Raw genomic sequence first — 12,122 nt, forward strand, 5'->3', positions numbered from 1 at the left:
ATAGAATTCCTCGGTGATGCTATTTGGCAACTCTACACAGGTCTGATGTATATTAAGTTGGATTATTGGTTATATAATTTTATATTTTGGCTTTTGACTTTCCATAAGTATTTTCCCATGCCATTTAGAAACTTTCACCATCACTATTGTTTGAACTTGTATAATATTGTTATGTTTGTATTGTTGCATATTTAAACATTTCCTGTTGTTGAATAGTGAGAATTTTCTCAATTTTTCATGATACCTCTAGAAGTGAACTTTTTCACAAGTCTTCTATTTGTGATATGTTTAATATAATGTCTAGAAATGGGATTACTGAGACAAAGGCCATAAAGGCTTTTTAAAAAATTATTTTTATTTATTCTCACCTGAGGACATTTTTACATTTATCTTCAGATAGCGCGGGAGGGAGAGAGGGAGGAAGAGAGAGAAACATTGATATTAGAGAAACACATCGACTGGTTGCCACCCACATGACCCCAACCGGGCTGGGGACAAACTGCAACTGAGGTACGTGCCCCTAGCGGGGACCAAACCCAGGCCTCTGGTCCGCAGGCTGACGCTCTATCCGCTGAGCCAAACTGGCCAGGGTAGGGCTTTTAATTCATATTGCTAGATTGCTTTCCAGGAATGATTAAGTGTTTGCCTTCGTTTTTGTTAATATTTTTCAAAGGCCAGATTAGTAAAATAGTAAATATTTCCAGAATAATAAGCTGCCCACCACATTTAAGATATGCAGGCTGCAGCCCTGGCTGGTTTGGCTCAGCGGTTAGAGCATTGGCCTGCGGTCCAGAGAGACCCAGGATCGGTTCCCGCTAAGGGCACGTACCCCAGTTGCAGTTTGTCCCTGGTCCTGGTTGGGTCGTGCGGGTATCAGCCACTCGATGTGTCACTTTCACATCGATGTTTCTCTCTCTCTCTTTTCCTCTCTCTCCCTCCCACTCTATCTGAACAAAAAATGGAAAAATGTCCTCAGGTGAAGATAAAAAATAAAATAAAATAAATAAAAAGATCTGCAGAATGCAGAATTAGTATACTTTTTAAAGTGACTTGTTTTACTTCATTAGAGAGAATGGCTTAGTAAATTTCATTTTTTAATTATGAAAAGTGTTTTGCTTTCCTGAACACATACAGCATTCAGTTCTGCAACATTTGTCAAGTATCTATCATGTGCCAGGCATGTTGCTAGAAAGAGGAGAAATAAATTGGAATAAATGGTTTCAGACCCTAGAACAGTTTTTTTCAACCTTCCTGCCACGACCCTTTAATACAGTTTCTCATGTTGTGGTGACCCCCAACCATAAAATTATTTTTGTTGCTACTTCATAACTGTAATTTTGCTACTGTTATGTCTTAGGCGACCCCTGTGAAAGGGTCATTCAACCCCCAAAGGGGTTGTGACCCACAGGTTGAGAAGGATTCATATTCATCTAAATACTTAATAGTGTAGTAAACTGCACATACATAAAGTAAATCTGGAAAGTGCTGAGGAAGCAGTCATTTGTGCCAAAGAGTAGAACATCTGAGATGAGCCTTCAAAAGAGTGGACTGTTGTTAGGTGAAGTAGGAAGAGTTCAACCCAGCACATAATAAAGATCATTTAGAATGTGAAGTATATAACCTGTGTTTCACAGTTAAAAACTTGACTCCCAAAATTTCCTGATTATTCTCTTCTCTTTCTAGGACACATGCAATCTTACTCTTAGTGTGGAGCGATTTCTTCTCTTTGGACAACACCTTTAGTAGAATGGTCTTCAGTGCTTTTCTCATTGTCTCCTGTTCACAGTTATTATTTTTTAAAGTAATTTTTATTTTTCAATTAGTTGACGTACAATATTATATTAGTTTCAGTCGTACAACCAAGTCATTAGACATGATATAACTAAAGTGATCATCCCAATAAATCTCATACCCAATAAATCTGATACCATATGTAGTTATTAGAATATTATTGATTATATTCCCTATGCTGTACTTTACATCCTCATAACTGTTCTGTAACCACCAATTTGTACTTCTTAATCCCTTCACCTTTTCCACCCAACTCCCCAACCCCCCTCACATCTGGCATCAGTTAAAAGATTCTTTGTATCTATGCGTCTGTTTCTTTTCTGCTTGTTTATTTTGTTTTTTAGATTCAATTGTTAATATGTATTGTCATTTTATTGTTCATATCTTTTATCCTTTTATTCTTAAAGAGGATCCCTTAACATTTTATATAATATTGGTTTGGTGGTGGTGAACTCCTTTAGCTTTTTCTTGTCTTATAAGCTCTTTATATGTTCTTCAATTCTAAATGATAGCCTTGCTGGGTAGAATAATCTTGGTTATAGATCCTTGCTTTATATCACTTTGAATACTTCTTGCCAACTCCTTCTGGCCTGCAAATTTTTTGTTGTGAAATCAGCTGATGGTCTTTTGGGAGTTCTCTTGTAGGTAACTAACTGCTTTTCTCTTGCTGTTTTTAAGATTCTCTTTGTCTTTAACCTTCGGCATTTTAATAATAATGTGTTTTGCTGTGAGCCTCTGGGTTCATCTTGTTTAGGACTCTTCTGTGCTTCCTTTCTTTTACCACGTTAGGGAAGTTGTCATTATGGTTTCAAAAAGTTCTTTAATTCCTTGCTCTCTCTCTTTCCCTTATGTCACCTCCATGATGCAAAAGTTGTTATGCTTGAAGTTATTCCAAAGGCTCCTTACACTATCCTCATTTTTTCTGGATTGTTTTTGCTGTTCTGATTGGGTGTCTTTTGCTTTCTTCTATTCCAAATCGCTGATTTGATTGTCAGCTTCATCAACTCTATTGTTGAGTCCCTGTAACTAAATTATTCTTTATTTCTGTTAGTGTAGCCTTTATTTCTGAATGGTTCTTCTTAATGCTTTCCATATCCTTTTTTATGCTGTTTAAGTTCTCCCCAACTTCAGTGAGCATTTTTGTTGTTGTTAATCCTCTCACGAGGATATTTTTCCATTGATTTTTTTAAAAAAATATAGAATGAAAGGGAGAGAGGGAGGAAGAAAAAGAGAGAGAAACATCAATTGGTTGCCTCCTGCACGACCCCAGTCAGGACCAGGGTTTGAACCTACAACCCAGGTATGTGCTCTTGATTGGGAAGTGAACCCATGACCCTTCAGGGTCATCTAACCACTGAGCCAAACCAGCCAAGGCCTTCATTGAGCATTTTTATAACCACTGTTTTGAACTCTGCATCTAGTATATTGCTTGTCTCCATTTTGTTTAGTTCTTTTCTGGAGTTTTGTTCTGTTCTTTCATTTGGGACATATTTCTTTGTCTCCTCATTTTGGCTGCCTCCCTGTGTTTGTTTTCCAGTTGCCGCTAGTGCTGGGCCTGGGAACACTTAGCGAGAGGTATAGTGTCAGTGGAGGCTAGATACTGCTTGTTTGAGAGGTTTATGAAAGTCTAAAGCATGAGCCAAGACAGGTCATTCATATGGAAAATCTACTGAAAAGGGCTTTGGTGGGTTTGCGAGTCAGGTGGGATCTCAGAATCATCAGGTTGTGGTGAATAGCAATAGCCAAGATAATGGAGACTCAGATATGGAACCCATCTATCAGTCTGTTGTGGGGGTGATCTCAGAAAAGGAACAAGGGCCTCTGCCACCACTTCTGTCTGGAAGAAAGCCCTCCCAACCCCCCACCCGCCCCCAGTTCTCACCTTGATGCCAGACAATTCAGGTCCTCCTCCTATGTCCCTGGTGCCTTTTGAGCTGCCGCCCCAGCGCTGGAGCTCAGAGGTAGGGAGTCCGAGTAAGTCCATGTACAGGCCCTTTAAGGGGTACTGCCTGGGACTCCAGAAGCTTCCATCTCCCTCAGCCTCAGTCCTAGCTGGTTTTTACAGCCAGAAATTAATGGGATTTTTCTTCTTGGCACTGGAACCCAGAGCCTGGTGTGGAGCTGGGATTCCTTGCTCTTCAGGGGAGACATCCACAGCCGAGATATCCCTCCCGATTTTTATCCATCATGTTTGGGGTCCCTGCCCATTTCGCATCTCTGTGCCTTTTGCCACTCTCTGTATGGCTTCTTTAATTCCCTAGTTGTAGGACTTATGTTCAGCTAGTTTCAGGTGGTTCTGAATGATGGGTGTTCTGTAGTTTAGTGGTAATTTTGACATGGTTGTGGGAAGAGGCCAGTACTGCGTTTACCTATACCACCATCTTGACTGGAAACTCTCAATCTGTTATTAATTATATAGATTGATAGAAACAGTGATTTCAGTTGCCACTCACATCCAAAAGCATTGGTGGCTTTAAGGAACTGGTTTTCCTTTGACCTGTCATAGACATCATGTGCATTTAGCCTCATCACATTTTAGAATTAAAGATTTCTTAACAAAGACCAATGCCATTCCATGTGTTCTAGGGCCATCTTGAGTGCTCAGTCAGTGTATGTGGTTTAATGATGATGGATGGGGTGGCGTGGGTTCATCTTGAGAGTGTCAGAATATTGCTTTCTCAATATAAAAGTAATTGATAGAAATATGTCAAGTGGGCAGTGCCGAACTATTAAAACTGACCATTAACCGTTTGTTAATTGAATCATAAAATATGATCATTCTTTTAAGGATATAGTATATGTCTTTTATGAAATTTTGTTTTCATGTTTATTTTAATAGGATGAAAGTTAAAAAACTGCCCATGATTCTAGCTCTACACCTGAAGAGATTTAAATATATGGATCAACTTCATCGATACACAAAACTTTCTTACCGGGTAGTTTTTCCTTTAGAACTTCGTCTCTTTAACACTTCAGGCGATGCAACTAATCCTGACAGAATGTACGACCTTGTGGCTGTCGTGGTTCACTGTGGAAGGTAATTGCAGCTGTGGGGCCAGCAGTGAGTATGGGCTGGTGAACAGTGCGCATTCAGGGTGTTCTTGAGGGATTCCAGGGTAGACCTCTCAGAGGTTCTCATCCATATACATGTTATCATTTCCTCCTTGAAACTTTTATGTATTAAAATATTATATTGTTGTATTGATTTGATTTTTTAAATTCAGTTTATTGGGGTGATACATTGGTTAGTAACATGCATGTGTTTCAAGTGTATAATTCTTATTTATTTATTTATTTTTATTGTTGAAAGTATTACAGATGTCTCCGATTTTCATCCTTTTTTACCCCTTCGTACCCAACCCTTGCCCCACCCCAGGCCTTCCTCATGCTGTTGTCTGTGTCCATGGGTTATGAATATATGCATTTATGCTCTTTGGTTAATCTCTTCCTTTCTCCCTCCTGCAACCAACCCATTCCTCCGCTGAGATCTGTTACTCTGTTTCAAGTGTACAGTTCTATAGTACAATACCTGTATGCTCTGTTGTGTGCTCACCACCCAAAGTCTTGTCTTCCTCTCTCTATAAATTTGACCCCTTTTATCTTCTTTATTCTTCCCCCATCCCCTTCCCCTCTGGATTTTATTTTTATTATTTTTTCTTTATTTATTTATGTTAGAGAAAGGGAGAGGGAGAGAGAGAAATATCGATGAGACAGAACATCGATTGGCTGCCTCCTGCATGCCCCCCACTAAGGATCAGGCCCACAACCTGGGCATGTGCCCTGACCAGGAGTTGAACCGGCGACCTCTTGGTGCATGGGTAGACACTCAACTACTGAGCCACACTGGCCGGGCTGATTTTTATTCTTATTATTTAAATATAACTCTAAGAACTTCAAGGCCTTGTTTCTTTTCCTTTTTTATTTTTTGTTTTGATAAAAATGATGATACCTAAATAGATTTGCAAAATAAATTCCTTCGGTTCACTGGATATGTTAATTGTGTTAATGGTTGTAAAAACCATTTACTATGTCTTTGGAAATAATCTATAAAGATAGTTTTCTGATTTTTGCCTTATTGTGTTTATTTTCTGTTAGCCAGTTTTGTATGATATCTCACTCTATAAAATAGCTCAAAAAATGCTTAAACTACAAGAGCATCATATAATCAGAATTCATATTTGAAACATACAGTCTTCATTGACTTTTGAGAATTTCCTATAATAATTGTAAAACAGGAAACTTACACTAACAATATGTTTTATCCAACTGGAAACATCCCGGCCTACCTAGCTGTAGCTGTCCCTCCAACTCTCTGCTCAGAATATGTCATGACAGTTGGAAGTCAGCTCTGTGCTAACAGAGAACCTCCATTGCTCACATTAGGCTGTCTTCCTGTATTTTATACTTTGTTGTCATCTTTCTTTTCCCTTTTTGGAGCTTTACATTTCTAAAGTAAGAATGATGACATCTGAATGGAGGAAAACAATAAGAAATACCTTAAAGAACCTATAGTTATTCAGTCCAGAGGTTTGAGAGGCAGAGAAACCTTGGTTTCAGTTCTCTTCTTGCCATTTCTAGTTAGTGTGACCTCATACAGAACTCCCTCAATGTCCAAGTTTTTTCTTCTACAAAAGGTAAATAATATCAACTACCTTACTTCATTGTCAGGATTAAAAGGGAAATGTAAATCACTTAGCTGCCACTACTGTTTTAACAGCAATAATAATAATGTTTCACACCCTAACTTTACTATTTTGTAGCCTTTCCATATTCAGTAACAGTTTTACCCCATTTAAATTCAGATCTATCTTTTGGAATTACTCTACACACAAGATCTTGAACTCGGAGATTTCTGATTGCAACCCTGGGCCCCTTCCCCACTCTGTCTTCTTTTAAAATTTAATCCACCCTTTTTCCCTTACAGCCTCTTACCTCTGGATCTTTTGTCTTTTAAACCCTTTCTTTGGCCTCAAGTGCTTCTCCTCCCAGCCTTACCACCCAAGCACCGTGGCGTTCTCTGGCCACTGTTGGTGTCTCCAGCTGAGCTGTCAGAGTGCTCTCCTCCCAGGCCGGCTGAGTGCAGTGGGGCTCATCCTGCTTGAGTTCTTCCCAGCAGCTGTTCACATCCCTCCCCACCCAGTCTCTTACTCTTCCTTTTCTCTCACTCCGGTCCCCTCAGGCCTTCTTCCTGTCCCTGCTCTGCCTGTTGACCCTCCGTGCCTCTTCCTCGGCGCTCTTCCCTACAGCCGCGTTCTTCATTTGGTGCTACTAGGTGTGTGTTGCTGGTTGTGACTTACTGCTTTGTTGTGTATTATATTTATCTGTTATATGTCTGTTTTCCTTATCTGAATGTACACTTTTTAAAACAGGAAATAAATTGTCCATTAAATAAAACACTGATAATATTTTAATTATTTTTATTTTATTTATGAGATTTATCTGTAGGCATGTTTCATGTCAGTATTAATGATTTACCTTTGTCTGCAGCCTTTGACTATTGGGGGATCTCATTTTCATGCTCACTTTCTGCCCCCAGTGCCTGGCATATAGCAGATTTCCAACAAGTACTTGCTGAATTACTGAATATTCTACTTTAAGCCCATCTCAAACCCCCACTGCTCTGTGTAACTAACCTTTCTCGATTCCTCAGCCCTCTCCCTCCTCTCTCACTGGACGTGGTCTTATTTCACTGTCCCCGTGGCTCTGCTTTTATACGCGGTGCTCTCTGCTTTTGGAGTAGTTACCACTGGACTGACGGGGTCTCCAGGGCAGGACGCTGTCGGTTTCTAACCCCGCAGCAGCCAGCAGTCATTTGGACACCTCAGGCGTTCATGCATATTGAACTGAGCATGTTTTATGCTCAGAATGCAAATCTCTAATTAACAACTTCCTTAGGTATAAATTTATTACCCTCAGTTCTTCATCTTATTATTAGTTTCTGTAATTAACTTTTGTCTGCTGTTCTTTAAACTAGCACTTGGCCAAAGGAAAAAACTGTCTGAACTTTTCAGCCAGATACCTACCTGTCTGCAGCTCACCTGCCTTTTTTCCCTCAGGCTCTGTTGCTCACCCTTTCTGTGATTTTCTTTATTTTCACCCTCTTGAAATGCTTTTCTGTTTTTTTCTTCATCTCATTATAAAACACACGACTTTTTAGATGAATCCTATGGAAATGGAGAAATTAGACTTATTTTAGCATTAAAAGCTTTTTTTTAATTTAAAAAAAATTTGGAGGTGAAAAAGTCCTCTTGTTTGTACCATTTTTGTCACCAAGATACTCATCTCACCTATAGAACTAAGGATTGACATGTGGGAAACGCAGTAGGTCACATATTTTAATGTCCAAGATTGCTACTTTTAAAATAGTATTCACCATAAAAAATGACTTGTGTTGAAAATTATTTCAAATTCTATAATATAAATTATAGAATTATAATTTAATAAAAATACACACATTTTTATGATCACACTTAAACTGGAGGTTAAAATTATCAGCATGTCCTTTTTAAAGCAATTTCTTTTAAAAGAAATAATCTCCTTTATTTTTACATATCTAGATTCATATAAGTGAAATTTGTTTAAAATGAGATACAAAGGCAATTATAGTAATTATAAATTAAAGATAGCATTAGCCCTGGCTGGTGTTGCTCTGGCTAGAGTGTTGGCCTGTATACCAGAGGGTCATGGATTTGATACCCAGTCAAGGGCATGTACCTGGGCTGCAGGTTCAGTGCCCGGCCCCAGTGGGGGTGTATGCGGAAGGCAACCAAACCGATTTGTGTGTCTCAAGTCGATGTTTCTTTCTCTCTCTCCCCGCCACCCCTTCTTTCCACTCTCTCTCTCTCTAAAAAAAAAAAAAAAAAAAAAAATCCTCAGGTGGGGATTAACAACAACAAAAACAAAAAAGATAGCACTAATAATACTAATCATTGGGGAAATGTCATTTAAAGAAGTGCATGAAGTTTGAGCTTGATTTCAGAACCATGAATATGATATCTTTTTTGCCTTTTCAGGCATCACATAAGATCTTTCCTCAAGAGAAAAACTATTGCCACTAGAGTAAGACTTAGAAATAAGTCTACATGTATTGTTTTATAGTTTAACTCAGCATGTACTGGCTGTGACCTCCTCCCCTTCCACCAAAAATGCTAGGAAATTTTATTGAAATCTTTCATGGAAGCAAATTTGAAAATTATTTTTAAAAATACTTACAATTATTACAAAGGTAATAAAGAATTAGCTTTATATAAATAGAATACAGGTTATACCTTTCAAAGTAGAGTACCAATTATTTTAATTTAAATTGAATGCCAGGTCAAATCAGTATAGCTTTATTTGGGGGGGATGGATAGATAAGGAGTATTTTTATTTGTTTTGGTTTTTCTACTTTATAGAACATGAAATTTAGGGCATTTAGAAGAGTAATAATAATAAACATTTTATAAAATTAACTTTTCTCTCTTTGGTTTCAGTGGCCCCAACCGAGGCCATTACATTGCCATAGTTAAGAGTCATGACTTCTGGTTGTTGTTTGATGACGATATTGTAGAAGTAAGTAGTTTCTTCATTTCTTATTTTTCTTCAAAGTTGTATACATGGTTTACTCTTCACTTTTTTTCTCCCAGCTTCTCATTCATGTATGACAGGCGATGAGTATTAGATGAATGTTTAAATCTTCAGATTGTAATCTAATTTCTACTTTGTACTCTCTAACCTTCAGTCCCAGTGTTTGAATTGTCAGCTAACCTTAAAGTGTTTAGAATAAAACAAAAGATGGCTTTCAGTGACAGAGCTAGTTAAAAAAAACAACTTTCATTATTAAGGAAATATTGAGCTATAACATGCCTATAGTGAAGTGCACAGATCTTAAGCAACAACTTGGTGAATTTTTGCATGGACGTGCACACCCACACACATAGACACACATACCCAGATCAAAGTATACTACATTTTCTATGCCCCAACAAGCTCCCTTATTCCTCTTCTTGGTCAGTACCCACAGCTCTCTTCCCCTCTACCCACCTTCCCTTGGAACCCACTATTTTTACTTTTATCATGATGATTAATATTGCCTGTGTTTGACTATAAATGGACTCAAGGATGACTTCTTTTGTAGCTTGCTTTTTTTACTCATCAGTGTATCTGTGAGATTCGTTCTTATGGCCTGTACGTAGTAGCTGTTCTTTATTGCTATGTACTTTTCTGTTGTATGATGATACCAAGGTAGAAACTTGGCTTTTTGTCCAGTATTGACTGTTATGAATAAAACTACCTTGATTGTTCTTTTACAAGTTGTTTGCTGGACATATGCACTCATATTCTCCGGTGTATGTATATATATATTAGGTTTGACCACATGAAGTTGCCATTTCACAAATGCGTGACTATTCGTGGTTTCATATACTACAGCCAGTGCCTACAAATAGTATTGCTGGATCAAAGGGTAGTTGTATGTTCAGCTTTAGAAGATGATGCCAAACATTTTCCCAATGTGTCTATACAATTTTATATTTCCCCCAGCTATATATGAGAGTAATAGTTGCTCCATTTTCTCACCAGCACTTGGTATCATCAGTCTTTTTAATTTAAGCCATTCTGGTTGTGCAGAGCTATTTTATAAATGAGAAAATGAAAGACATTTCTAAGAAATATTGAAGGTTTTACTGGATTTAAACAGTTCAGGGAGTTTGTTTATGTACTAATGTTTACATTTTGCCTCACAGAAAATAGATGCACAAGCTATTGAAGAATTCTACGGGTTGACATCAGATATCTCAAAGAACTCTGAGTCTGGTTACATCCTTTTCTATCAGTCTCGGGACTGAGGGGGAACCATGATGAAGAGATTTCTGCCTCATTTCTTCTCTGGTTATTATGGAAAGGATCAAGCACTGATTTTTCAAGAAAAGAGAAATGCAGGAAGCTCAGGGGGCAGTGGCATACTTTGCACACAATAAAGCAAAGACTATGGATTAACAAGCTCTTCCTATCATGGTAGTTGATTTATTTGCTCAGGTATCATGCTGTCTGTGCAGTTCCATTCAACAAGGACGTGACATCAGAGATAGCAGCTCCTCCTGTAAAGCAGCCTTCTGGTAACTGACACACATGTTCTCTTTATTAATTGCACCAGTATGATTTGAACTCCTTGGGGGTGCGGTAGAAGGAATAGGAATCGGTGCCAGGTTGCACTGATAACTGAAGGAGACGGTCGAGAACACACTGCATACGTGTGCCTGTGTTGAATGTGTACAGAAAGAATCTTTGGTGGTCTTTTCAAGCGTAAACCAGAAATACTTTTGGGCCCAACACTTGCAGTTGCCTTCCTGATGTAAAAAAAAACTAAGATATTAGAATCCAGTGTCAGGAAGACAAATATGTTTTGCTTCTCTGAAGAAGCTTTTAATAATATACAGTATGTGTATATGTAGGGAACAATTGGTCAAAAGTGGCTTTTTGTTTCCCCAAGGGGAAAGACTGGCTTTGTAATTATAATTTTTTTCCTTATTTATTTTACTCAAAACTGCTAGAGTCTAAGTATTGTATGACGTGCCCATGATTCTGTCAGTAAATTTGATCATATTTTTATTAGCTTTTGTCAGTTTAACTAGTCCTTTTGTTTGTTTCTATTTTTAAGGTGAACTTTAAACTCTATTTTAAATCAGTAAGATACCATAAGAAAAATTGCAATGAGGGGAGGTAAAACACTCTTTTTCAGGAGGAACTGATATCTCTGGCTAAATATTTGTTTTTTGTTGTAGTTTATATCAGTTATTTTATTCAGCTTTAATTTCAGTAAAATAAGAACTGTCAGAATTCCCTATAGTTGTCAGATGATAAAAGACACTCTGGTGCCGAGGGGCTATACCAGTCTTCAGAATTCTCACGTTGAGGGAGGCCATGTCTGGAGGGTTCGTGTCACAGCAGTTATGTTACTTTCCAGTGTCATTCTTTACCTTGGAAAGAAGGACCCACTCATCATAACCCCGAAGCCTGGGTAGCTAGTGGAAAACCCTTTGAAAATGAACTTTTAGGGAAGTAGACCAGGAATGCACAGACACGTCCTTTCCTGCCTCCACCTTCACATATCCAACTGGGAGAGTGTTTGGAAAATAACTTTGTGAAGACTCCCTTCTGTTGGGAGTTTTAAGAAGTAATGTGTATAATTAAAATGTGTGTAAATTATTGCAGTTGACACTTTTCCATGCATCAGTAAGTTTTCTGACAGTGGCTGAATGTCACTTGCAGAAAGTAATTGAATATATATTCAAAATAATCAGGCATCTTTTCAGGCAGTAATTTTTTTTTAATTGCTGTAATTTTCTAAACTT

At 38.1% G+C, this 12,122-nt stretch overlaps 1 protein-coding gene across 4 annotated transcripts in view; it reads left to right on the plus strand.

Annotated features, from left to right (window-relative positions):
* The window catches only part of USP12 (ubiquitin specific peptidase 12), a 101,470-nt gene extending 89,393 nt beyond the window's left edge, over positions 1-12,077 (plus strand). For 3 of the 4 annotated variants that reach the window (XM_036251764.1, XM_036251766.1, XM_036251767.1), the window contains 3 exons: positions 4,631-4,828; positions 9,264-9,342; positions 10,515-12,077. In XM_036251764.1, the coding sequence (XP_036107657.1) occupies positions 4,631-4,828; positions 9,264-9,342; positions 10,515-10,616 (379 nt within the window). In that variant the 3' untranslated portion in view covers positions 10,617-12,077. The remainder of the gene's footprint in view (positions 1-4,630; positions 4,829-9,263; positions 9,343-10,514) is intronic. The other variant, XM_036251765.1, reaches the window with a different exon arrangement.
* The last annotated feature ends 45 nt before the right edge of the window (positions 12,078-12,122 follow it).

This window comes from Molossus molossus, unplaced genomic scaffold, assembly GCF_014108415.1.
Source record: "Molossus molossus isolate mMolMol1 unplaced genomic scaffold, mMolMol1.p scaffold_m16_p_10, whole genome shotgun sequence".
In the NCBI taxonomy this organism is placed as follows: Eukaryota; Metazoa; Chordata; class Mammalia; order Chiroptera; family Molossidae; genus Molossus; species Molossus molossus.